The following is a 25,125-nucleotide window of genomic DNA, read 5'->3' as shown; positions in this document are numbered from 1 at the left end:
AAAGTAGAATATTTGTGCAAATAAGAAAATTGTGTGTTATAGGAAATATGGGAAGCATTTTTTTCCTCATAAACAACATTTTCAATGATTATAGAGTCAATTAAAATAAAATGATTAACGGCCAGGTTACATAAATAAAGGTGATTTCTGTCCAAGTTTGTTAAAAATCCAGGATAGTTTAAGAAAGCTATTAAAATTTAAAACACTTTAACTACAGAGTGAATATTTGTGGACGCCGCTGACAGAATGTAGGATTGCTATGTCTTGCTTTTGCGACAAAAGCTGCAGGCTCAACAAAAATGGAGAAAAAATTATTCAAAATTTTCCTCAAGATACTATCTTTTGATTTTGATTGTAAGACGCTTCTGTCCAAGTTTGCTAAAAATTCAGGATGGTTTGTGAATCTAATAAATGTCTGTGTCATGTTAACTGGAAGAAAAACTAATTCCATTTATAAGTAATATATGGAAAAACAGGAAATAAATTTTTACAAAATTTACATACTATCTTATGATCATAAACAAGCTTCTGTCCAAGTTTGGTAGAAATTTGGGATAGTTTAAGAAAGTTATTAAAATTTCAAAAACTTTAACCACAGAGTGAATATTTGTGGATGCCACCGCAATGTAGGATCGCTATGTCTTGCTTTTGCGACATAAGTCGCAGGCTAAACAAAAATGCTTTCCCTTTTTTATCTCATATTTGCCATTCCGTTTCCTTTAATTTAAAATAGATTTCTGAGTATTTTTAAAGTTGTCTGAAATGTAAATTCCACTTTCTTTTTTCTCAACATTTCCCTTCCTCAATAATCAAATCAATTCCTTTGTTTATTGGTAAAGACAACAGTACTTTAAACTTACCAATTTTATGGCCACATGTTCATTATTGTACAGATTCTTCCCTGAAAAGAATAAATTAATAAAGTAAGTCTGACAGTTCAACTTCAATACAATGATTATCAACTTCTAAGAATCATGTAAATATTAATAAAGAAAGCACTTTGGTAGCTGTTTATTAGGTCTACTGTCTGTTAATTTTTAATTGCCACCAGTTTTAAACCTTGTTTCAAATAAATCATGGATATGTCCTCCATGTTAATGTACCATGTCTTCATGCATCATCAGTTGTACTACATGTATTACAATTTACCATTGGAAATACACTTCAATTGTAAGTCTACATTGACTTCAACTGATAATATAGAGTCGTTATGAACTTTTACACATGCAAATGAACCCAAGATGCATGTGGGTCTCTTCAACTTTAATACTTATACATTTAGGCTTTCAAATATTTAACTTTTGAGCCTTCCCGAGGAAGGTAAATCCAGAAAAGCGCTTTGGACACATGAAATTTATGTTGTTTTCATTACAATAAAGTTGAAATCAAAAATCCTATTATGAGTCTATTCCTTTTTAATTTTACCAGATGACCCATTACCCAGATAACTTTAAATTAGAATTTGAGACTACCATGACAACTGTTACAACTGAAATGTTTTTTTTCATGAAGATCTGTTACAAATTCATAGATGAGATAGTACCAGTTGACAGACAACACTCAAATAATACATCAATGTGTTTCTCTTTTATGCCATAGAAGGGGTAAGAGAAAGGTTTTTGTCAACATAAAACTCTATTAACTACAACACAGTTTGAGCCTGTACCAAGTCATGTAGGACAAATTTTTTTCAACCAATTATAAATCTAGATCCTTTGGAAGTGTACCACCATTCATATAAAATAAATGGGGAATGTGTCCATGGGACACAGATGATGCCCCTGCTTGCATATAACATTATAAAGGGACACAACTCAAGAACGGTAAAATTGACGGTACCCAAATTCGTACATGATCTGAGTTTTGTGGTAATAAGCATTGTGTATAAGTTTCATAGCATTTGGTTGAGGAAAACTTTAAGTAGAGAATGGAAACGAAAAATTGTAAAGGGGCATAACTCTAGAAAGGTAAAAGTGACACCTAAATTCAAACTTGATCTGTGTTTTGTGGTAATAGGCATTGTGAATAAGTTCATAACATTTAGTTGAGGTAAACTTGAGCAAATAAGCATAGTCATACATGAAGTGGGTTTAAATGGAAGTTTTGCTTTTAACATGTAGAGAGGTAAACAAATGCAAACATGTTTTGTTGTCAGTTGTACCGAACATTTAAAAAAAAAATATATGTATAATACTACAAGAGACAATTCTCAAAATACCTCAAAAGTTCACTGATTTGATTTAGCACACACCACCATTTATAAAGCCTTGCGACAGTGTTTTATTGATCACTATTAGTTAATGAAGTGTGTAATTCTGCTCCTAGGATCAGTGGGAACTAATTAATGCTGTCATTTATAAGTGTAGGATTATAAACCCATTCAAGGACTATTTCAATGAGATAAATATTCAAGTGACCACTAAATCAATTGATTGTATCTAATCAAATAATTTATGGTAGGGAAATGTCAGAAAACATTTCTAGTTCATAATACATGTACATTGCAATACACTGTTAATTAATGAGGGCTTGGGGTCTTCTAAATCATACAAAATGTATTTTCACTTTATTCTGGTCACCCTAAGTGCATAACCACCCCTTTTTAGTTCCAGAAAATACAATGTAACTAAATCAACAAAATAAAGAAATAAATCCACCCAGAAGCACAGATACTACATCAAACTTGAATTTTGCACATAGTATATGAATAAAATAAACTGGACGGTCACATGTGGAATACATGTATTAACAATTCCCCTGACCATGGCCATTTCAGGGAAAAACATTATAATATATGAAAGTATAAAAAAAATTTCATCACAAACATTTGACCATAAACTTAAACTCATTTAACATTTTTATTACATTGTACTTGTAAATTATTGATTTTATTGACAAATTTCAAAAGTAGGGTAATCCTTTAATTCTGATAAAACATGAGCAAGCAACAGGTGCACCTGACTCCAATCAATTAATTGTTTACCCCCCATCAGGAAGTTCATTAACCAGACCCCCTAGACATAATTATGTATTGCCTGGATTTATCTAAGAATTTCTTTATATTCCCCAGATCAACAGGATTAAATCTAATCATAATACATATGTAGGTATTGATTATTTACACCTTTACTAAAGTGCATAGCCAATTCTTACAGGAAATATATATTTGAATAAAAAATTCTCTCAACAGCAAGAGAAACACACATTTCAAGATTGGAAAAAAATCTGAACACTTAAAACCTGTAAAGCAAAATGTTGAGGCCTTTCAAATTCACGCTCCTGTCTGTTTAATTGATCTATTGGTCATTAAACAAGTAAAGGCTTATTTCAAGTATTTTTGAAGGTACATGTATCAATATATGCAGTCCCATACATTACAGATCCAAGAAAACTCCACTAGTTACAATGTACAAAACTGTCAGAAGCGGATTTAAAGGCCCCCCCCTCTTTTCTGGGTAAAATTTGGTTGATTATATAGAGAATCACTGAAGCATGACCAGAGCGGGGCCCCCTCTTAGGCATTCAGTGGGCCACCACTTATGAATTTCTGGATCTGCCACTGACTGTAGTATGTTTCATTATAACATATCTGTTTTTCCAAGTGTCTCTAGTTTTGAAGAATGAAGAAGATGAGGGTAATTTATAAATGAGACACTAATCCAAATTTCTGACCAGAATAAATATTTTCAACTTCTTGTCAAAGAAATATCATTATATGGCATTTCAATATGAGTTTTTTTTTTATCACAATTTGCAATTCTGTACTACTGTGAATTTTCATTAAATGAATATACCAATAAAATTATTAGTATAAAATAGTGAATAGATAAAAGTATCCCCAGAGGTGCAGTATTTTGGAGGTATATCACTGCCCACGCTAGCCATTTCACCAACATTTTGAGTTAGACTTTTCCTTACCAACAGCTTGTAAACTGATTTGACTATTGGGAATCTCTAAATTAAATTTGTACACACAACTGAAATTGTTCAGGAGATTCAAACACTGACAAATATATAGATAAAATGCTCCGCTGGGTGCAGCTTGATACGACCGCAGAGGTCCAACCCTGAACAGTTTGGGCAAGTATGGACACAACATTCAAGCTTGATAAAGCACTGAATTTGGATTGTGATTAAATATTTGACACAGCATAGGTTTCTGACACAAGGATGAATGTGGTCTAAGAACTTAAATTTTTTTTAATTTACCTATTCAAACCATATCATTATTATTTGCTTTTATATATAAATCAGAAATAACCAATCTAAAATGGAAAATTTTAAAGAAAAAAAAAGGGAAAAAAAATCCCCCCCCCCCAAATTTTTTGAACCCCCTTATGATTCATCACCCCCAAACTCTTCCCTTTTTATGGTACTTTGAAGTACAATTTCAGAGAGATCCATACACTTGAACACAAGTTATTGTCTGGAAACTAGAAAAATGCTTGTTTTTTGGCCCCTTTTTGGCCTCAAATTCCTAAACGTTTAGGGCAATAACCCCCACACTCAAACCCAGCTTTCCCTTTGTGATATGGAACCTTGTAGTACAATTTCATAAAGATCCATACACTTACACACAAGTTATTGTCCGGAAACTAGAAAAATGCTTGTTTTTTTGCCCTTTTATGGCCCCTAATTACTAAAATTTTGAGGGAATTACCCCCAAAATCAATCCCAGCCTTCCCTTTGTGGTATGGTACCTTGTAGTACAATTTCATAAAGATCCATACACTTACACACAAGTTATTGTCCGGAAACTAGAAAAATGCTTATTTTTGGCCCTTTTTGGCCCCTAATTCCTAAAATTTAGAGGCAATTACCCCCAAAATCAATACCAGCCTTCCATTTGTGGTATGGTACCTTGCAGTACAATTTCAGAGAGATCCATACACTAACACACAAGTTATTGTCATGAAACTAGAAAAATGCTTTTTTTTGCCCCTTTTTTGTCCCCTAATTCCCAAAATTTGGAGGCAATTACCCCCAAAATCAATCGCAGCATTCCCTTTGTGATATGGAACCTTGTGGTGCAATGTCAGAGAGATCCATACACTAACACACAAGTTATGTCTGGAAGTTACAATAAAATGCTCCGCAGGGCGCAGCTTGATACGACCGCAGAGGTCGAACCCTGAACAGTTGGGGGAAGTATGGACACAACATTCAAGCTTGATACAGCTTTGGATTTGGATTGTGATTAAATATTTGACACAGCATAGGTTTCTAACACAGATTGAATGTGGTCTAAGAACTTAAAAATTTTAAATTGGACATTCACCTATTATGGTCCAATATCCAAAATCTAAATACATGGTTAGATTCAGCATATCAAAGAACCCCAAGAATTCAATTTTTGATGAAATCAAACAAAGTTTAATTTCGGACCCTTTTGACCTCAATGTGGACAAAGTTGATAACGGGGCCCAAAAATCAAAAATCTAAATACATGGTTAGATTCAGCATATCAAAGAACCCCATATATTCAATTTTTGTTGAAATCAAACAAAGTTTAATTTTGGACCCCGATTTGGACCAACTTGAAAACTGGGCCCATAATCAAAAATCTAAATACATGTTTAGATTCAGCATATCAAAGAACCCTAAGAATTAAATTTTTGTTAAAATCAAACTAAGTTTAATTTTGGACCCTTTGGACCTTAATGTAGACCAATTTGAAAACGGAACCAAAAATTAAGAATCTAAATACACGGTTAGATTCGGCATATCAAAGAACCCCAATAATTCAATTTTTGATGAAATCAAACAAAGTTTAATTTTGGACCCTTTTGACCTCAATGTGGACAAAGTTGATAACGGGGCCCAAAAATCAAAAATCTAAATACATGGTTAGATTCAGCATATCAAAGAACCCCATATATTCAATTTTTGTTGAAATCAAACAAAGTTTAATTTTGGACCCCGATTTGGACCAACTTGAAAACTGGGCCCATAATCAAAAATCTAAATACATGTTTAGATTCAGCATATCAAAGAACCCTAAGAATTCAATTTTTGTTAAAATCAAACTAAGTTTAATTTTGGACCCTTTGGACCTTAATGTAGAGTAATTTGAAAACGGAACCAAAATTTAAGAATCTAAATACACAGTTAGATTCGGCATATCAAAGAACCCCAATAATTCAATTTTTGATGAAATCAAACAAAGTTTAATTTTGGACCCTTTGGACCTCAATGTGGACAAAGTTGATAACGGGGCCCAAAAATCAAAAATCTAAATACACGGTTATATTCAGCATATTAAAGAACCCCATGAAATCAAGAATAAAACCCCATTGAAATTGGTCAAGAAATAAGCAATTTATAGGAAGTATCTTCTTTTGCACAATCCTGTGCTATTAAATATTTCTTGCTATTGCTCAATACTGTACAATTGACAATTTCTTGCTATTGCGCAATATTGTGCTATTGGATATTTCTTGCTATTGCGCAATACTGTGCAATTGAAGATTTCTTGCTATTGCGCAATACTGTGCAATTGAAGATTTCTTGCTATTGTGCAATACTGTGCAATTGAAAATTTCTTGCTATTGCACAATACTTATTATATAATAATTTACACATCCTGTTTGGTGTGTATCTCCTACCATATCATTATTATTTGATTTTAAATATAAATCAGAAATAACCAACTTAAAATGGAAAATTTTAAAAGAAACAAAAAAGGAAAAAAAGAAAAAAAAGGAAAAAAAAATAAATCCCCCCCCAAAATTTTTTGAACCCCCATTATGATTCATCACCCCAAAACTCAATCCCAGCCTTCCCTTTGTGGTATGGTACCTTGCAGAACAATTTCAGAGAGATCCATACACTTGAACACAAGTTATTGTCTGGAAACTAGAAAAAAATGTGTTTTTTGGCCCCTTTTTGGCCCCAAATTCCTAAACGTTTAGGGCAATTACCCCCAAACTCAAACCCAGCTTTCCCTTTGTGATATAAAACCTTGTAGTACAATTTCAGAAAGATCCATACACTTACACACAAGTTATTGTCATGAAACTAGAAAAATGCTTGTTTTTTGCCCCTTTTTTGGCCCCTAATTCCTAAAATTTGGAGGCAATTACCCCCAAAATCAATCCCAGCATTCCTTAAGTGATATGGAACCTTGTGGTACAATGTCAGAGAGATCCATACACTAACACACAAGTTATGTCTGGAAGTTACAAAAATGCTTATTTTTGGCCCCTTTTTGGCCCCTAATTCCTTTACTGTTATTACCATAACCCCCAAAATCAATCCCAACCTTCCTTTTGTGGTATTGAACCTTGTGGTAAAATTTCATAAAGATCCATTCACTTAAACTAAAGTTAGAGTGCGAAAACCAATGTGTCTTCGGACGACGCCGACGACGCCAACGTCATACCAATATACGACCACAAAATTTTTTTTGCGGTCGTATAAAAATGCTTATTTTTGGCCCCTTATTCCTTAACTGTTGGTACCATAACCCCCAAAATCAATCCCAACCTTCCTTTTGTGGTATTGAACCTTATGGTAAAATTTCATAGAGATCCATTCACTTAAACTAAAGTTAGAGTGCGAAAACCAATGTGTCTTCGGACGACGACGACGCCAACGTCATACCAATATACGACCGCAAAATTTGTTTGCGGCCGTATAAAAAGAATCTAGTGGCTTGCGGTCTCATTTAGTTGTACACCCGTATTTAAAGTGGGTGTCAAGTAGATCTGTACCGGGTACTTGTAAATATTATGTCCTTAATCTAAGGTAAAGATTTTAATACAATTCTAAGACAAAACACCTAAGGAATTCTGGACTTCAAGTTAAATTTGATACATATACTTCTCTGAAGGACAGGTCAAGTTTTTAATACAATTCTAAAACAAAACACCTAAGTAAGCCTGGACTTCCAAGTTTTGATACATATACTTCTTTGAAGGACAGTCACGGTGAGAACCTTCTCAATGAAACTTATGGGGATCAGGTTGATACTGTTATTGGAAGCATATTAGTGTTTCCTGCAGGATGTTTTGGCGTGGTATGGCGCCCTGCCCTTTTTAGGAAAAAAATTTGGTGCCATGCCCCTTTTCAGTCGTATTTTCAAACGCTCCGCCGTAATTTAATATCGGTTCTGCAATTCATCTTTTAGCAAGACCATTTCGAGATCTTTCCCTGGGAACGAAAATCAATATTTTAATGGCCGACATGCTATTGAATTTAAAAAATTTGTAATGTTTGAACAGTTTTGAAGCGACAGAGTACTAATACTAGTAATGATTGAATCTAATAGGGACAACATCGATTTGTACCTCTACAAATTTAAAATGTAGACAATTTAAAACGGAACCAGGCGATCGTTTGAGTTATAAGTTTACGATGAATGGGATGAACATTACATCTGTTTGTTTATATTTTCTATTTACACTATTCCGTCGGTCGAGACGTCAGATTGGGTGCAAATTTAAGACGCTTTCATACTGTTGTTATCTTAATAAATTATAGTTAAGAATACAGCTGATATAGTTTTGAATAGTACAAAAAATCAACAACTTTCAATAAAAAAAAAAAAAAAAAAAACACCAAAAAACAGATAGAAAAAAGATGAAAAGCAGAAGAATATGTATAGTAAGTCTTGATATACAAATCTTTGAATATCCTAAAACTATTTGTACAGTTATGAGCCAAGGTTGCTTTGATTGGTATACACTTGCGAGATCCAAAGGGTATATATTTGGCACATTTTTTGTGCATCTTAAAAGCAATGCATTGCATATGCTCTTGGTCATGCAAAGTCAACTTTCACAACACATCATTAGACAATCAGTCTCAGTGATCCAGTATTAAAATTTATAACTGGAGTTATTGATTGAAACGAGGCAGTTGGACAATGAACATGATCAAGATTCTATTAGCTGAGTCTATAAGTGATAATTTTATTACAAAAAGGAATTCACAACCTAATATGCATATCCTTTTTTCTTTAATTCTTACCAATAAATATGAAACAAAGGTATATTCCATTAAATCCCTATCTATAACAGTGCCTTTATATCTATGTAAAGAGTGCCCTAAAAGTGTATTCCACCGCATAAACATGGTAAAGGGTGCCCTTAAAGTGTAGCCAATCCACTAAGAGTGCCCTCTGAGAAAAATTACCCTGCCCTTTTCAAAAGCTGCAGGAAACACTACATATGCAAGTATATCTATACTTAACCTGACAACCTAATAATTACATAAAGCAATACATGCATACAAGTTTTTCAGTTCACCCTTGAGATACAGTAGTGTTGGTGAAGTAAATTTATTCAGAATTTTGAATCAACGATCAGACTTTATGATTTTATTACATGTTATTATAATTTTCAATACTGCCATTAGACATTAATAAATCACCATGATCATGATGATCACAATTCAATTGTTTAGTTCACTTAGTTCTGAACTGAAGTTCTGAACATGTGGTATTTTAATTATCATCCTTCTTCTTAAGATGTCAATAACAAGGACTTCCTCTCTAGTTAATGAATCCATGTTCAATAGTAAGACACGTCCCCACTTGTTATGTTCTATATTCTCAAAATAAAATGATTAACAGGGAAGTTCAATGAAATAAAATTTAAATTTTAGTTATTTTTATATTACGATATACCATTTCAATTGATTTAAAAATAAGTTTTGTTCCATATGATATGCATGACAGCCATGACTATTATATTGAATTGTAGAAAAGCAGGCTTAAAATTAGCCTGACTCATAAATGAACAAGTAAAGCTATTTTTTTACAATTGACAAAATCATAAATTAAAGCACATGATTTTTTAATATTTTAAATGAAATGTTTTGCCTTCATTGCATCATTAAATTTCACACTATTTCTATACTGCTTATTGGTTAAATCTAAAGTACACTTTTGTAAAAAAAATTTGCCTAAATAGATCTCAAAACTTTAATGACAATTAACTAAATCAGCAGCCAAACACTCTAAAATACTGAAGATAATGTAAATACTAAATGTAACACCATGTTTAATGTGACAGGTAAAATGAGAATAAATTAATAATCAGTTTATTTTTTTTTCATGGTAAAAGAAGATCCAGAATGACCTAGATCTGGTTTGTGGATATTGAGGGACAAGATAGGTGGATTTGTATATATGGTAATGATTATGTAAATGAAGGAAGTCGTCATTGGTTTGTAAGTGAATCAACAGCTTAATAACAGAATTAATCAATAAGTAACATGCTACAAATGTATATATATACTGTAATCCTCATCAATAAGAAAGCTTCTGCAGCAAAAAAAAAATTGTGAGAGGTTCTACAAAAAAGTATCTCCACATTATTCAATCCACCAAAAAGACCTAGTTCTACATAAATTGCTTTACACAACAGAAATTATGAATACAATGTATTATGCACTTGGTAATAGACTTTAAGGGACCACAGGCTCAATACACATGAACTCATTATGAACATCATAACTTGTACATTTAAAATGTATATACGTTTGTACATGTTGTAGAAATTACCAACCCAATATAGCCACTTCAATCAAATATTTCTGGTCTGAGAAGGATACCCTCAAGGATACACAATATGTCAGTGTGTTAAAAGTATCACAAACCTTTATGAACTCTAGAAAGATCCCTAAAAACTAGACTGGAGACCTTAACAAGTCACTGGATGTCCTCTATCTTAAAAGTTTAAAACAAGAAAAAGAACATTCAAATGTCCAACAGTGTTCTAGCTGGCCCAAAATCAAAGGGCACAGCTTACCTCTGTCTTCAAGTTCTTCCCTACAGGAAGAAGTGGGTTAACTCTGCAGTGTCTGCACTCTGTCCAATTTTCATGATGCCTTGACCTTTGTCTGGCCTATTTTATAACCCAATGCTGTTTATTCTTTATGAGTGATACTGTGATTCATCTTTTTATAGTAAGATGGTGCCATTTAATTGATTTCTGTTTGGATGCAAAAGTTTCATGGCTGCCATTTTATAGAATTTAACAATTGAACTGTCACAATTTTTGAAACAACTCAAATACTGAAGATTTATGAATAGCATTAGGACAACAGTGCCATTGTACATTTGCAAATTTAAAAATGTTTACAGTTGAAAAGGGAACTAGACAATCATCTGAGTTATAATTGTATGATGCATAAGTGCATAGCTGATTGTTTATAAATTATCTAGTATGACCATATCAACTATTTTGTGACTGTCAGTCGCGAAGGGGGGTCTTACAGCGGCTTTCTTTCTGTTCTTATTTAAATTTAAATGGAAAAAAATAACCACTGATAGAAAATTTTGATTGAAACTTTAACACTTGATCAGCTGTCAGATGAAAGGTAGCAAGCACTCTGTGAGTATTGCATGGTAATACATAGTCCCCTACTGGTTAAAAATTCATTGTAATGGAGCAAACCTACCACTAAATTCTTCAAACAATTTATAAAAGAAAAGGAAAAAAATCCAAAATGTCATTTATCTTAAAACAATGTCTTTTACAAATCTTTAAAAAAAAAGAGAGTTATTTCCCTTTGAACAGAAATCTAGTAATTTTAAATAAGTATTTCATCAAAAATTTAATTCTAGGGAAAGGGCTTTAACTGAACAAGGAGAAAAGCTAAAATCGTGAAAATCGAACTTGTCATGATAAAACAATATACCAAATATCAAATCAATATCTTCAAGCATGAAGAAAAAACGTCTGGAAAACTGATTTGCCGGACTGTCAGATGGAGACGGACAGAGTGCAAACCTAAAGTCCCCTTCGACTTCGTCGGTAGGGGACTAATTAACCATGTACATGTTACTGAATAGGTTTCTAGTACTAAATATAACATGTAAAGATTCAATCAAAAATGCAGAATAAACATTTGACTGACAAAAATGATTTACCTAAAATAAATTTAAAAAGAATTGAGCCAAGGTAGCTTCGATTGGTATTTATTAAGACTGAAAAAGTTTTTGGTACTGATTCTGTTGTGCAACTAAAACATGTAAAATGCAATGAGTATGCTCAAGTTCTGACAATTTCACAAATTATAACGTACATTCTGGCTAACAAGTATTTAAATTCACTGGAGTTGAGGAATGAAATGAAGGTGTCGCACTGTCAAGATCATATGAACAAAGTCATTTTATTACAAAAAGAAACAAAACTAGTAACATATTAAATATATATATATATACATGTATACATGTACAACGTCATGTAAAAATGTCTTCTTTTTTTTTACACATTAAATATTAATCAAATTATCAATAATTGTATATTTTGTTTAAATCCCTATTCATAACAGTTCTATTACAATTGTAAAATGTGGGTCCACTAAACTATACTGACTGTTTTTGAAGTATAATCTAGACATTGTTAGATGAGGGAGGGTTCCCTCCCCTGACTCACTGAGAGACTATATGATGTGTGAATTAACGTTATACATTGCATATGTAAAAGCCAATTATTATTCTATCCATCTTGTATGGCAAAGGGTTTATATTTCATCTTAAAATTGTGTCAGTGGAAATGGGATTCATAGTCAACTTTACCAACACAAAAAGCTATTTTCTAGAATAATTTTTGGACAAGACAATAATATGTTTTCAGGCTATCAAACGATTGGTCGTCTGGGAAAAAAGAATTAGACAATTAGTCCAGTTTCCTTTTCTACAATTCATGTATTATATAATAAAAACATTGTATCATTTTAAGAGAGGGTAAGTTGTGTGGAACCATCAAATACATTTCCGTGAACATAGATACATTTTGTACAATGCTCAATGAAAAGGAATCTGGGTCCATTCGGTGTTTTTTATTTTATTTAGTTGCCTTTTTGCTCAATGTAAATTATTTGCTCTTAATTAGTTAAGCTATTAATTTTTAAATATCTCGAAGTTTTTTTCACAACTTTTGTAAAATACATAATTTCTTTAATGTTTCCTTTAAAAATAAAAAAATAATTATATCTGAATAAATTTATAAAACCTTAATTAATACCATTAATATTTGTAATGTTTTTATAAAAGTAGGGCAAACAAACCCAGGATGAACGATTCTGATTTCCAATAAAAAGTACAATGTATTAATACAATGTTCAGGATTTTGAAATCTGGACACATCTTGAGGTGCCAAAACATGTCCTAAACATATGATATTCTTTAAACTGGATGTACTATTACATTAATCAAAGGCATCTTTATTACATTACATACATGTAGCGCTAATAATCAAAATGTATCCACAAATATGCCTATAAATTCTTTTTAAGCAAATCAAGTTTGTTTTCGACATGTAATACAAGATTTTCAACTACATTGCAAATAGTTTCACTATGTAAATAAATATAGATGCGCACTAAACATCAATTAGAGAGCAACCCAGCATCCAAACACTTTATACTTGCCTTTAGGGGGTCACATTGGGGGTTTCTGATCCCAGACCCCACTTATTTTGTCAGAATCCTGTTTCATGCTTATCATTGTAATAATAGCGCTTGTAATTTCATGTGTCCCGCCCAACTTTGTTTCCCGTTTTCACGTCTCCTGCTTACAAAAAAAATTTGCCAATCCCACATCACGCTTAGACCCCAATGAGATCCACTCTTAGGTGGAAAGAAAATTTTAGGCAGTCTTTACAAAATCAAAGTCTCTTAAACACAATGTAAAATCACAGTTGTTTTCATTCTACAGATCATGTATCAAAAGTATGTTTGACCAATCAAGTGTTTTCCAAACTGGAAACTAAATGTTTTTTTTTTTAAATCATACTCAGAAGTAAGAACTTAGTTAAAGTGTTCTATATTTAAAGAAACCAAATGTGCTAATTGGAATCACATTAATGTTTTATTGACTTTTGTTCATATCAATTGCATGCTACTATGTTCATAGACAAAATACTTTTTTTAATACTCTTAAAAACAGTTGTCAAACTTCCTTTAGTGTGTACACATAGGTGCTTGTATACATCAAATGTACAAATTAAAACATTAAAACTGGCAGGAATTACGGGAGATAAGCATGACTAGGGACAAATTCTTACCAAGGCGTATTTCGCCAAAGTTGCCATGCCCTATTTTCTTGCCAACTCTAAAGTTTGGTCCAACCATAAGAACCCCAGAATTGCTGGAGCCTGGTGGGCCTGGTCTTCCAGACGTGTGCATGCTTCTTCCACTAGTTTTACGTCTACTTTGATCTTCACTTTTTTCGTATTCGGGTCTTTTCTGCATACTAATTAAATTCAAACACACACACGCGTCTCTACTAAATGTTATCTACAAATGTTAACGTGAAATAACCACCAGCGATAGAAGATGATATGAGAGTACATGTTCCAGCACATGAAATGTGTCAGAGTTGTCGATCATTTTATGCCGGATAACAATATTTATGTATGAATTTAGAACTGATAGCTTAGTTAACCCCAGCCTTGAGATGACACATTGACTAACTCTCTTGTAAAGTGTCCAAAATTAAGGTAATTGACTAGCATATTTGCGAGATCGGCCAAATGTTATTGTCATTTCCACTTCATAGTTTTTGTTCTGGACTACATTTACCAGCTGTTTGACAAGTAAATTAATCCGCTTTTCGTAAACGACAGACTTTTTAAAACATATTTACATTCCAATAACTTCACATTAATTCAAATTGCTTAGATGCACCTTCAAGAATTTTGAAAAAACAAAAATAAAAGAAATTGATAGTTAATATCGAACTATATTTTCTGCAACCGGAACGTCGTGATACGTTAGCCGGCAGTTTGCGCAGGTCGGGAATTCCCGTTACCAGGCGGTTTATATTATTTACTTGTAAACAGTTGATTTAGTCTACAAAATAAATCGACAATGCTTTTGTCCTTTAAAACCCATGTGTTGTCCAATTTTTCAACAAAGTTACAGTACTTATTTTCTAAATCAAGCTATTTTCAATTGAAAATTTTAAAGTGGATATTAGGGTCACCCCATTTTACGTCATTTCCGTCAATAAATTTGCATCAATATGGCGGCTGTTTTCAAACAAAGTCAGATGTTCAAGAACTTTTGATGAAATATTGCCTCTTTTAACAGATCAGCGTACATATAACTAAGAATTTTGGAAGAATGGTTGAAAAGGAAAAATTCTTAGTTGTCATTTCTGTGTTGGAGGGTAAAAGAAACATAGAAAATTATATTTTGTTTGTTGAGGAATTCTAAACAGTGAAACACGTCCGTTCTCGTTTTAGCATCTTGAGCGAACGGCAACATTGAAAATTCTGCACGTTAAATTTTACTTTACAGTTTTTGGCACGACAGTTTTTTGTTTACTTTGCAAAGAGAATATCAAATTCCCTTTCCTGAATTGTCTGTTATGTAAATCATATGTTATTTCATAATTTTCTGAAGTCTATTACAATATTAAAGGGAGATAATGTTGCAGGAGGTCCATATAGGATCTTTTGATTTAAATAATATGAGATCAGGAAGTTTTAACTGTGAAAGAGGATGAAACTTGCATTATTATGGGATACTTTTCATCCATGTCCAGTTCCCTATGGTAAAATGAAATATGACATTGCAATATCTACAATGAATGAACAATATGTCAACGGGTGCTAGGCGTTTCATTCATAGTTGATTTGTAACTGAGACGTTTCGTAACCTTATATAATAATGCTACACATGTATGATAATATAAATTGTAGGTTATAGAAGAATTGTAACATAAATATTTCGATTATAAAATATTAAAACACTTATTGGTAAATGTTTATATAGCATTTATTAAAAAAATGATCATCAATTACAATTATTTAGGGAGACCATTGCACATAATTCCACATTTTACAAGTCCAGTTTTGCACATATATGAAAAGAACAGAAAAATTTAAATTGTCCATAATCATTTAGATGTACCTTGTCTAATAATACTTTCAAAGTATTTGATCTCCTGCTACGTTCATTATTGTCTCCAATACTTGACACCACTCATCTTTATTTTGCTTAGTTCTTTATTAATCTATCATAAGTTGTTTCTTTCATGTTTCTCGTGTTTGGTCTGATGATGATGGAGCCTATCACTACAGAATGAACACCCAAGCGCTTGACATCTTTTGCGAGTTGCACAATCTCTGATGCTGTGTGTAATGCAGATAATTTGTCACAGATGTCATTCTCTCCAATCTATGAAAACAAAGTCTGGTTTAAATTTCTTCACTATGTTGAGATGTTTTAATGACTGTACTTTTCTCTCACCTACCCATGAAGCTTTGTTTTGAAAGAACTTGATGATAAGTCGAATTGCGTTCTAAACATCCATTCTTCTTCACAGTTTTTTTTCACATTTCAAAGACAGCGAAACCATAAGACCTTTTGGTGGTGCAGTGTACGGGGTAAAAGTAATGGGTGTCCAGCAGCAGTAACCCAAATTTAAATAATCAAAAACTGTTTTAGATTATTACTAAATCATTATAAATTCTTTAACACTTTGAACATTTTTTTTGATATAAAAAGTGTATCAAGTATGCAGAACTTTGAAAAATGAAATAGTTTATTTAAATCTGTTCCTGTACTATATAAAGAAAACACAAGAAATTTGTTTTTGCTTCAATATATAGACATTTCTAAAAATTGTACACTTCCAGAGACAAGACTTGTGAATCAATTTATATGTATTGTCTTTAACTGTTTAATTTAGCCAAGACTAAAGACACTTTATAACTATATAAATAATTACAACAGGTAAGAAACTTCTCAGTTATGAAACAACCTAGTTACGAATCGAACAGGTCATCTTTGCTAGCCAAGGGTTACGATCCAGTCCTCTCTCCACCCTTGGCGGATTAAGAAAGAATTTTGGATCCACTATTGCACTTAAATTTAACTCTATTACTATTAGGCCAAAAAAAATATATGTCTGTTTATTATTATCTGTATATATTTTTTTTTGGCCTTAAGTAGGTTTAGTCATTTGGCTTAATATATTAATGTGTTGTAAGTATTTCATGCATTAGTCTCGTATATAACGACTTCAATTAATAAAAAAAAAAGTCCTGAAAAATTTTCCCCAAGTATGTATCTAATGATTTGTTGTTTTTTCAAGAATTGCTTGGCCAATTAAAGCATTGCTAATTTAAGCTGATAACTGATTTCACAATGTCTAGCTATAGGGTTTCTGTATATCAATCAAAGCTATAGAAGTGGTTGATAAGTTTACAAATCTTTTAAGTCCATCATATCTGTCAGTTTCATCTGGGTTATTTTTAAATGATATATTTAGATAATTGAGAGTGGGTTGATTTGGGAACTGAACCCTTAACCAGATACAATGTATAATTCAAAGACGTTATATTTTTAAAAGTTTAATACCAGCAGTAAAATGAGTTATTTATAGTAGAATTACAATTTTGAAATTGGTGACCTAAAAACTAAGACAGTTTTATATGCTCTGCTTTTCTGATGATCTGTTTTTGGAGAATAAATTATATCACATATTTTAATAGTTTTGTTTGAATAATATTGGATATCCAGGACATCATGTCAGTTGTAACTTGAGATTCTCATGAATGATTGTAGGTCAATTTATGAAGATATCTGTCTTTTACATATTAATTAACCAAATAAACAATATTTAATTTTTTTAAAGGCAGTGCTTTAATGCCTTTCTAGTTGCCGTGTTAATCTTTCTTTCCGCGATATCCAACTTATCTACGTGGGGGGTCATTAGGCTCCAAGTAGATCCGGAAAATGTTGATTCTCTCCTCTTCTTATTGTGATATAAAATGTTTTTGTTTCATTTCATTTACATTGGAAAATAGAGAAACGATCATTGTGTTTTGTTAGTTTTAAAAACTTTTGATATATTTGTATTTTACATTATAAGCAGTCAACCGATTGACAAACTAGAATTATTTGAATTCCGTGTGGAAAGAGGTCGGGTTAATTTCGAGTGTTATCTGCAAACTAGATGTTTATAAATCATTTCAGTCGTTGATATAATAATTAAAGGTCGACTGAACATGAATTATATTATACAATTTAAAGCGCATTTCTGTTTATGCACGCAAACCCGTCTAACGTTATTGTTATTTCGCAGTTATATAAAGTAGCAAATTATCGTTCCTGAATAGGTGGCGCCATGGTAGCCGATCCTGTTCTTCAACTTCCGGTTTCTGCACTGTGCAACTATTACAGTTGCATTTTTAATTAACGATGCCAAGTACTTGTTGTTGTGTACCTGGATGTCATTTAAGAGGAGGACATGCATTTCCAAATGACTTAAAAAAGAAGGAAAAGTTGGATCAACGCCATGGCCCATACGCAGATTGGACGAGAACACGATGAAATCGTGGAGTCCATCTCAATCAGCTGTTGCTTGCAAGGCAGATTTTACTGAAAAAGACTACGTGCAGGAAACTATTCATGGTAAAACTCTATTTTCTTTTTAAAATATATAGTTATATATGTAATCGCCATGCGAATAAACCAAAGTCTGTTTACAACCGCAATTATCGTTTTAGAATAAAATGGGGTGGTTAATTCAAGACGTCATAATTTTTTGGATTACGATTCAATGTGATCTGTTTTAGATTTTTTGGTGCTTGCTACAATTATAATGATTTCTTACAAGAGGTATATCATACTGAGAATTATTTTAGCAGTAATTATGCTAATGTAGTAACGACAGGAATGCATAAGCTATGCCTCATAGACTTTCTTGAAAAATATCAATGACAATGTTAACAGGAACAAAACAATGACATGCTCTCATCTATATTATAGTTATTTAGGTACAAACAATGTATGTTTGTTGCATAAGTCTCTCATTGTTTGTCCTTTGGATTTACATAACATACATTTTGATTTACATTGATTCAGGCTAACATAGTTTTATCCAGATTATAATGAATAAATCTAGTTAATATTTTGCCAGGTAGTACAAAGTATGCATTGCTAATGGAAGTTCATTTAATTATCAAAAAACTAATGTTTTATAACCTTTTTCAGGGCGCAAACCCACCATACAGAGACTTAAATCTACTGCCATTCCCAGCCTATTTTCCTGGACCAAGCAAGAGACTGAATCGTCCGCAAAAAGAAAAATCAGGGCAGTTTCCTGTGAAAACAAAAGAACTAAACTTGATGAATATTGTAGTAGAAATCTAGAGGAAAGTTTTGATTATAAAGTTGGTTTTCCTGAAGAAGTCATTCATACTGCAGACAGGATTTATGACTGTCCACCACCAACTGCCGAGCTAATGTTGAGCTTCACAGATGGAATTACGCAAATACCATCAATGCCTTTATTTTCAGCAGAGAATTTTGAAATGAAGACACGTGACACAGCCATGCATTTTTATCCTGGTATTAGAGTTGTATACTAAATTTTTATTTGTTTTCACCACACTTGGTCCAGCAGCACATTGTTTGAGATACATATATTTTCAAATTGATAGGGTGTCATTTGAAAATCAGTTTTTTTATGACTTTGATGAAATTGAGGCATTATACAACCAACTTTGAACTGTCTAGATTCTAGATTGAAACTAGTGTTAAGAATATTGTGTAAACATGGATTGTTTTTATGTCTAAACAGTGGCGTGAGGCTAACACTTGGCCATTAAGTGGTTTAGTCAGGCATTTTTCGCCATCCAACTTCAAATTAAAGTTTCCTACAACTTGGATTATTATTGACAGCACAGAATATCCCGTGATAAAATCTAAAGCTCCTAGAGCTCAGGCAACCTTTTCATCATATAAAAACAGAAACACTGAAAATACTTGCATGTTCGACACCTGGTGGTTTAGTCAACTATGTCTCTAATGCATATGTTGGTTGTACCAGTGACTGTGAAATAGTTGAAAGATGTAGAATAGTTCAATTATGTGATCCAGGTGACAGTGTGATGGCAGACAAAGGTTTAAATGTGCAAGATTTGTTTGCTCACTTTTTTTCAAAAAAAGAAACAGAATTAGTTCCAAAACTCTTATACGGGATAGAAAAGTCTCCAATTAAGACGTGCACATAGAGCTAATTATTGGACTTGGCAAAACATACAAAATTCTAATAAATCCTATGAATGGAACTGAAACAAAACTTTCATCTGAAATAACATTTAGTTGTTTTATGTTGTGTAATTTTAGAACTTGTATTGTGCCAAAGGATGCATAAATAAAAGTGACGCAATGAAGTTTGTTCTGATATATATATATAAATATTATTTACAATTACATGCACATGTAAATTGTAATGCATATAAAAATAAGGAGATGTGGTATGATATTCAGTGAGTTTATCGAACCAAAGTGCATAAGAAATGGGTTAAGCAGTTACAAGTGTTACTGTCACCGTACAATCTCCAACAACATGAACAATTAGAAAAACTTGTACCGTGTAAAAAATTTCAGAGATCTTACAACTAAGTTTGACTATGGTGAATTGTTTATATCTGTTGATATAAATATAAAAAAGAAGATGTGGTATGATTGCAAATGAGACAACTCTCCACAAGAGACCAAATGACACAGAAATTAACAGCTATAGGTCACAGTACGGCCTTCAACAATGAGCAAAGCACATACCGCACAGTGAGCTAAAAAAGGCCCCGAAATGACAATGTAAAACAATTCAAACAAGAAAACTAACGGCCTAATTTATGTACAAAAAATGAACAAATAACAAATATGCAACACATCAACAAACGACAACCACTGAATTACAGGCTCCTGACTTGGGACAGGCACATACATGTACATACAGAATGTGGCGGGGTTAAACATGTTAGCGGGATCCCAACCCACCCCCTAACCTGGGACAGTGGTGTAACAGTACAATATAAGAACGAACTATAAAAATCAGTTGAAAGAGGCTTAACTCATCAGATGGATACCGGTAAATACAAATACAAGTGGACGTGGCCGGGTAGTTGTACATCCAAACAACAAAAAGACACTTAAGTACAGATCTGAGAGTACTCGCATTTACTGACAGCAAGTTCAAAGCCACTAACAACTGATAAAAAAATCTTGCATCTAAGACTAAATTATCAATCCGTAAGCTCCCTTTAGAATTTTATAAATTTTAGATTTTACATTTCTGAGTTATGGGGTTTTATTCATTAAAAAAGGGGGATTTTCCAGTTTTTGGACAACAACGCAAAAATGCTTTAAGCAGTTCGCATGAAACTTTGGTGAATTATTTATAGCTATTGATGTAATCTCCCTATTGATTTTTATAAATTTCAAATATGACATTGAGAAGAAATTGAACTTTATTTGTTTATAGTCTGGCAACAGATTTATTAAGTATTGCGCAACAGCACAGTGTATTGCACAACAGCAAGCAATCTTTAATTGAATATAAATTCAATTCATATAACCGATTTCAAGTTCTTTGACTACATTTATTCAGAAACTATAATATGTCAAATATTTAATTACAATCCAAATTCAGACCTGTATCAAGCTTGAATATTGTGTCCATTTTTGCCCCAACTGTTCAGGGTTGGACCTCTGCAAGTGTATCCAGCTGCGCTCAGCGAATCAATTTATTTCTTAATTAAGAACTCCTTTTGTCGAGCCTGCGACTTTTGTCGCAGAAAGCTCGACATACGGATAGTGATCCGGCGGCGGCGTTAGCTAACTTCTTAAAAGCTTTATATTTTAGAAGGTGGAAGGTCTGGATGCTTCATACTTTGTATATTGATGCCTCATGTTATGAAGTTTCCGTCAGTCACATGTCCAATGTCCTTGACCTCATTTTCATGGTTCAGTGACTACTTGAAAAAAAAGTTAAGATTTTTTGTAATGTTAAATTCTCTCTTATTATAAGTAATAGGATAACTATATTTGGTATGTGCGTACCTTGCAAGGTCCTCATGCCCGTCAGACAGTTTTCACTTGACCTCGACCTCATTTCATGGATCAGTGAACAAGTTTAAGTTTTGGTGGTCAAGTCCATATCTCAGATACTATAAGCAATAGGTCTAGTATATTCGATGTATGGAAGGACTGTCCAACTGGCAGGTGTTATCTGACCTTGACCTCATTTTCATGGTTCAGTGGTTATAGTTAAGTTTTTGTGTTTTGGTCTGTTTTTCTTATACTGTATGCAATAGGTCTACTATATTCGCGCTTTGATTCATTAAAGATGTCAGATTTAAAGAATTGGTTGTAGAAACAATATAAGCAGCTGATCCCCAGCTGACCAGGCGTTGTACGCGTACAATGTACTTGCAATCAAATTATCGGATGGCAGTTTTGAACTTTTCATATTTCAATTGTAAAAAAATAATAGAAAGAAATCCGCCGTTAAAATCCATCCAAAAAACCTACCGAAAAGTACAACTGGTCTGCTCGTAATAAATAAAAATATAACAAATCAGCCAAGTGATTACATAACATTTCTCGTGACACAAATCATTCATCATGTTCATTGTAAAATGATAACTCAAACAATCGCTCGGTTCTGTGTTAAAATTGTTTTTGACTGGAGCCTGGGAGGTGGCAGGGTATTTTTACATCCCGAACAACAAAAAAAACAAATTACAGATCTGAGATTACTCACAGTTACTGACAGTTTGTTCAAAGCTAATAACAACTTATAAAAGAAATCATGTATCTAAGACTTAAATATCAATCAGTTTGTTACACATAAATTACTTTGTCAAACCTTCATACAATTTTATGAAACTTTGGCAGAAGCTTTTTTATGATTAAAAGAAAATGTCCGAAGCAAATCTTGAAAATATTTTTTTTTTCCAATTCAATATTTTTCTGATAGATGGACTTAGTTTTTTACAGTTAACATTTACAGACAGTCTGGGATTGAATTTTTTCGACACGATAAGTTTGTAAACCTTCATGGATTGTTATGAAACTTAGATAGACACTAATCTTCAAGACCAAGAAAATTGCTTTTAAGAAAAGTTTGATTTTTTTTAAATTCTTTATTTTGCTGATAAATGGACTCACATTTTAGGTGAAATTTATACTTTACACTAACATCAGCAATCGCAGGCGAGACACAGGGTTCCGCAGAACCCCTTATGAATTTTCTGAAAAGCTGCTAACCAAAAATAAAATTGCTGCAACCATGAATTTAACCTAAACAAATGCACTTTTCAATATTCTTGCAAAATTCAAAAATTAAGATTTTTTGCACTAAATTTTTTTATCCCATTTGGGCTAGAATATCCCTAATGGGTTATTATGACCCATTTGGGAGATGATCCCCAACAAAGAATTTACTAATTTGCATGATATTGAGTTACTTGCTGAAACTTATATGTTAACTTTAAGTTTTCTCTACTTAATTCCCCTATGCATTTATATGTGAAACTTATCCATCTTTTCTATCTTATACATGGCCATTCGGTTTTGCATGCATGTTAAGGTTTCTTACTACATGTATGTACATGTAGAAATATTTCAGTCGGATCATGTGCCTGAAGATGCTATATGATTGAAAATTTTCAAATTTTAAATAATTAAGTTATGTTGGAATTGAAAAAATACATTTTTGTACTTCTATTTTTTTTTTCATTTTCTCAATTAGAACACTCATGTCACAAAAATAATCTTTAAAGGGCCCCTTATCTATCATATATTGTTAACACATTTGACATCATAATGTTTAATTTTGTTGCAGCTTTGATTGATGTGTAATGTTGTATGTGTTATGAATTTCTTTCAAGGCCTGTTATAAACTGTCTTGTGTTTCAGGAAGGAGATTTCCAAAGAGACCAAAGCACAAAGTCATTGCTGAAGCCAGGTTTGATGGTGAACTTTTGGCTTCAGACCCTGTTGACCATGTGGAGGCCCCAGATTTCACACAGGAACTGGCATGGGAATTGGATAAAAAAGGTCTACAGCAACACAGGTTGCAGAGGACTTCAATCAAAATCCAATGTTATGCTGTTGATTCAGTCAGTACCATGAAAGAAGTTATTGGTTATGTTGTTTTAGACATCAGATCTGTTCAAACAAAACAGGTAGTTTATTTTCTGAGTTAAGTTTCAATCAACTTAATTTAACTTATCATATTAAAAATTCGTAAGGGTTCCGCAGAACCCAGTGTCTCGCCTACTTTTGCTGTTAATCGCAGGCTCAACAAAAATGAGGAAAAAAATCAATAAAAATATTCCTTTAGATACTATCTTTTGATTGTAAGAAGCTTCTGTCAAAGTTTGGTATAAATCCAGGATAGTTTATGAATCTTATAAATGTTTTAAAAACTTTAACTGCAGACTGTATTTAATGTTAACTGGAAGAAAAACGAAGTCCATTTAAAAGTAAAATACGGATAAACAGGCACAAATTTTAACAAAATTTCCTTCTAGATACTAGCTTTAGATCATAAACAAGCTTCTGTCCAAGTTTGGTACGAATCCAGGATAGTTTAAGAAAGTTATTAAAATTTTAAAAACTTTAACCACAGAGTGAATGAAATGTTTCCCAGCAGAAAAACTAAGTCCATTTACAAGTAAAATACTGAAAAACAGGAATTTTATTTTTACAAAATTTACTTCTGGATACTATCTTATGATCATAAACAAGCTTCTGTCCAAGTTTGGTAGAAATCCAGGATAGTTTAAGAAAGTTATTAAAATTTCAAAAACTTTAACCACAGAGTGAATATTTGTGGACGCTGCCGACGACGCAGACGGAATGTAGGATCGCTATGTCTCGCTTTTTCGACCAAAAGTCGAAGGCTCGACAAAAATGGTTTTACCTGTCAGGGCTTCAACATTTTTGTTTTTAAGTATTATCTTATAAGCCAATAATTAGATGTGAGCTAGCAATTTTGTGTTAATTAGAGCATAGCTGCGGAACTGTAGCTCATAGGTCCTTATGATATGGTCCGCAAATTATCGAAAAATATCATAAGGACCTATGAGCTAAGCTTCCGCAGCTAATTGGAGCAAAGATGAAGCACACTTCAGCAAATAAATGGTTCTAAACGATTTTTATACGACCGCAAAAAAATTGTATATTGATGACGTTGGCGTCGTCATCCGAAGACACATTGGTTTTTCGCAATCTAACTTTAGTTTAAGTGAATGGATTTCTATGAAATTTTACCATAAGGTTCAATACCCCAAAGGAAGGTTGGGATTGATTTTGGGTGTAATGGTACCAACAGTTAAGGAATAAGGGGCCAAAAAGGGGCCA

The 25,125-nt window shown here is 32.7% G+C and overlaps 3 protein-coding genes across 13 annotated transcripts in view; 2 read left to right on the top strand and 1 right to left on the bottom strand.

The window, feature by feature from the left end:
• The window catches only part of LOC127735531 (casein kinase I-like), a 53,504-nt gene extending 38,950 nt beyond the window's left edge, over positions 1-14,554 (bottom strand). For 9 of the 11 annotated variants that reach the window (XM_052245722.1, XM_052245721.1, XM_052245726.1 and 6 more), the window contains exons 1-2: positions 14,019-14,554; positions 861-901 (exon numbers count right to left, since the gene is read on the bottom strand). In XM_052245722.1, coding sequence (XP_052101682.1) covers positions 861-901; positions 14,019-14,205 — 228 coding nt within the window. In that variant the 5' untranslated portion in view covers positions 14,206-14,554. The remainder of the gene's footprint in view (positions 1-860; positions 902-14,018) is intronic. The other 2 variants (XM_052245730.1, XM_052245729.1) reach the window with 1 other exon arrangement.
• Positions 14,555-14,967: 413 nt separating this feature from the next.
• Positions 14,968-25,125, top strand: part of LOC127735523 (centrosomal protein of 120 kDa-like) — a 44,437-nt gene continuing 34,279 nt past the window's right edge. Inside the window, exons 1-2 of the mRNA XM_052245705.1 lie at positions 14,968-15,124; positions 23,677-23,945. Of these exons, the coding sequence (XP_052101665.1) occupies positions 15,079-15,124; positions 23,677-23,945 (315 nt within the window). The 5' untranslated portion in view covers positions 14,968-15,078. The remainder of the gene's footprint in view (positions 15,125-23,676; positions 23,946-25,125) is intronic.
• LOC127735539 (uncharacterized) lies at positions 17,709-20,144 on the top strand. The gene is made up of 2 exons (XM_052245755.1): positions 17,709-18,378; positions 18,961-20,144. The coding sequence occupies exons 1-2, from the start codon at positions 18,294-18,296 to the stop codon at positions 19,335-19,337; spliced, it is 462 nt and encodes a 153-aa protein (XP_052101715.1). The 5' UTR covers positions 17,709-18,293; the 3' UTR covers positions 19,338-20,144.

This window comes from Mytilus californianus, unplaced genomic scaffold (genome assembly GCF_021869535.1).
Source record: "Mytilus californianus isolate M0D057914Y unplaced genomic scaffold, xbMytCali1.0.p SCAF_3, whole genome shotgun sequence".
Lineage (NCBI taxonomy): Eukaryota > Metazoa > Mollusca > Bivalvia > Mytilida > Mytilidae > Mytilus > Mytilus californianus.
Note: the sequence above shows the minus strand (reverse complement) of the source record. Positions and strands in the feature narration are given on the sequence as shown.

Coding starts and splice junctions, on each gene's coding strand:
- LOC127735539 (XM_052245755.1), top strand. CDS start 18,294: ATGAAATCGTGGAGTCCATCTCAATCAGCTGTTGCTTGCAAGGCAGAT. Junction 18,379..18,960: donor CGTGCAGGAAACTATTCATG/GTAAAACTCTAT, acceptor AACCTTTTTCAG/GGCGCAAACCCACCATACAG.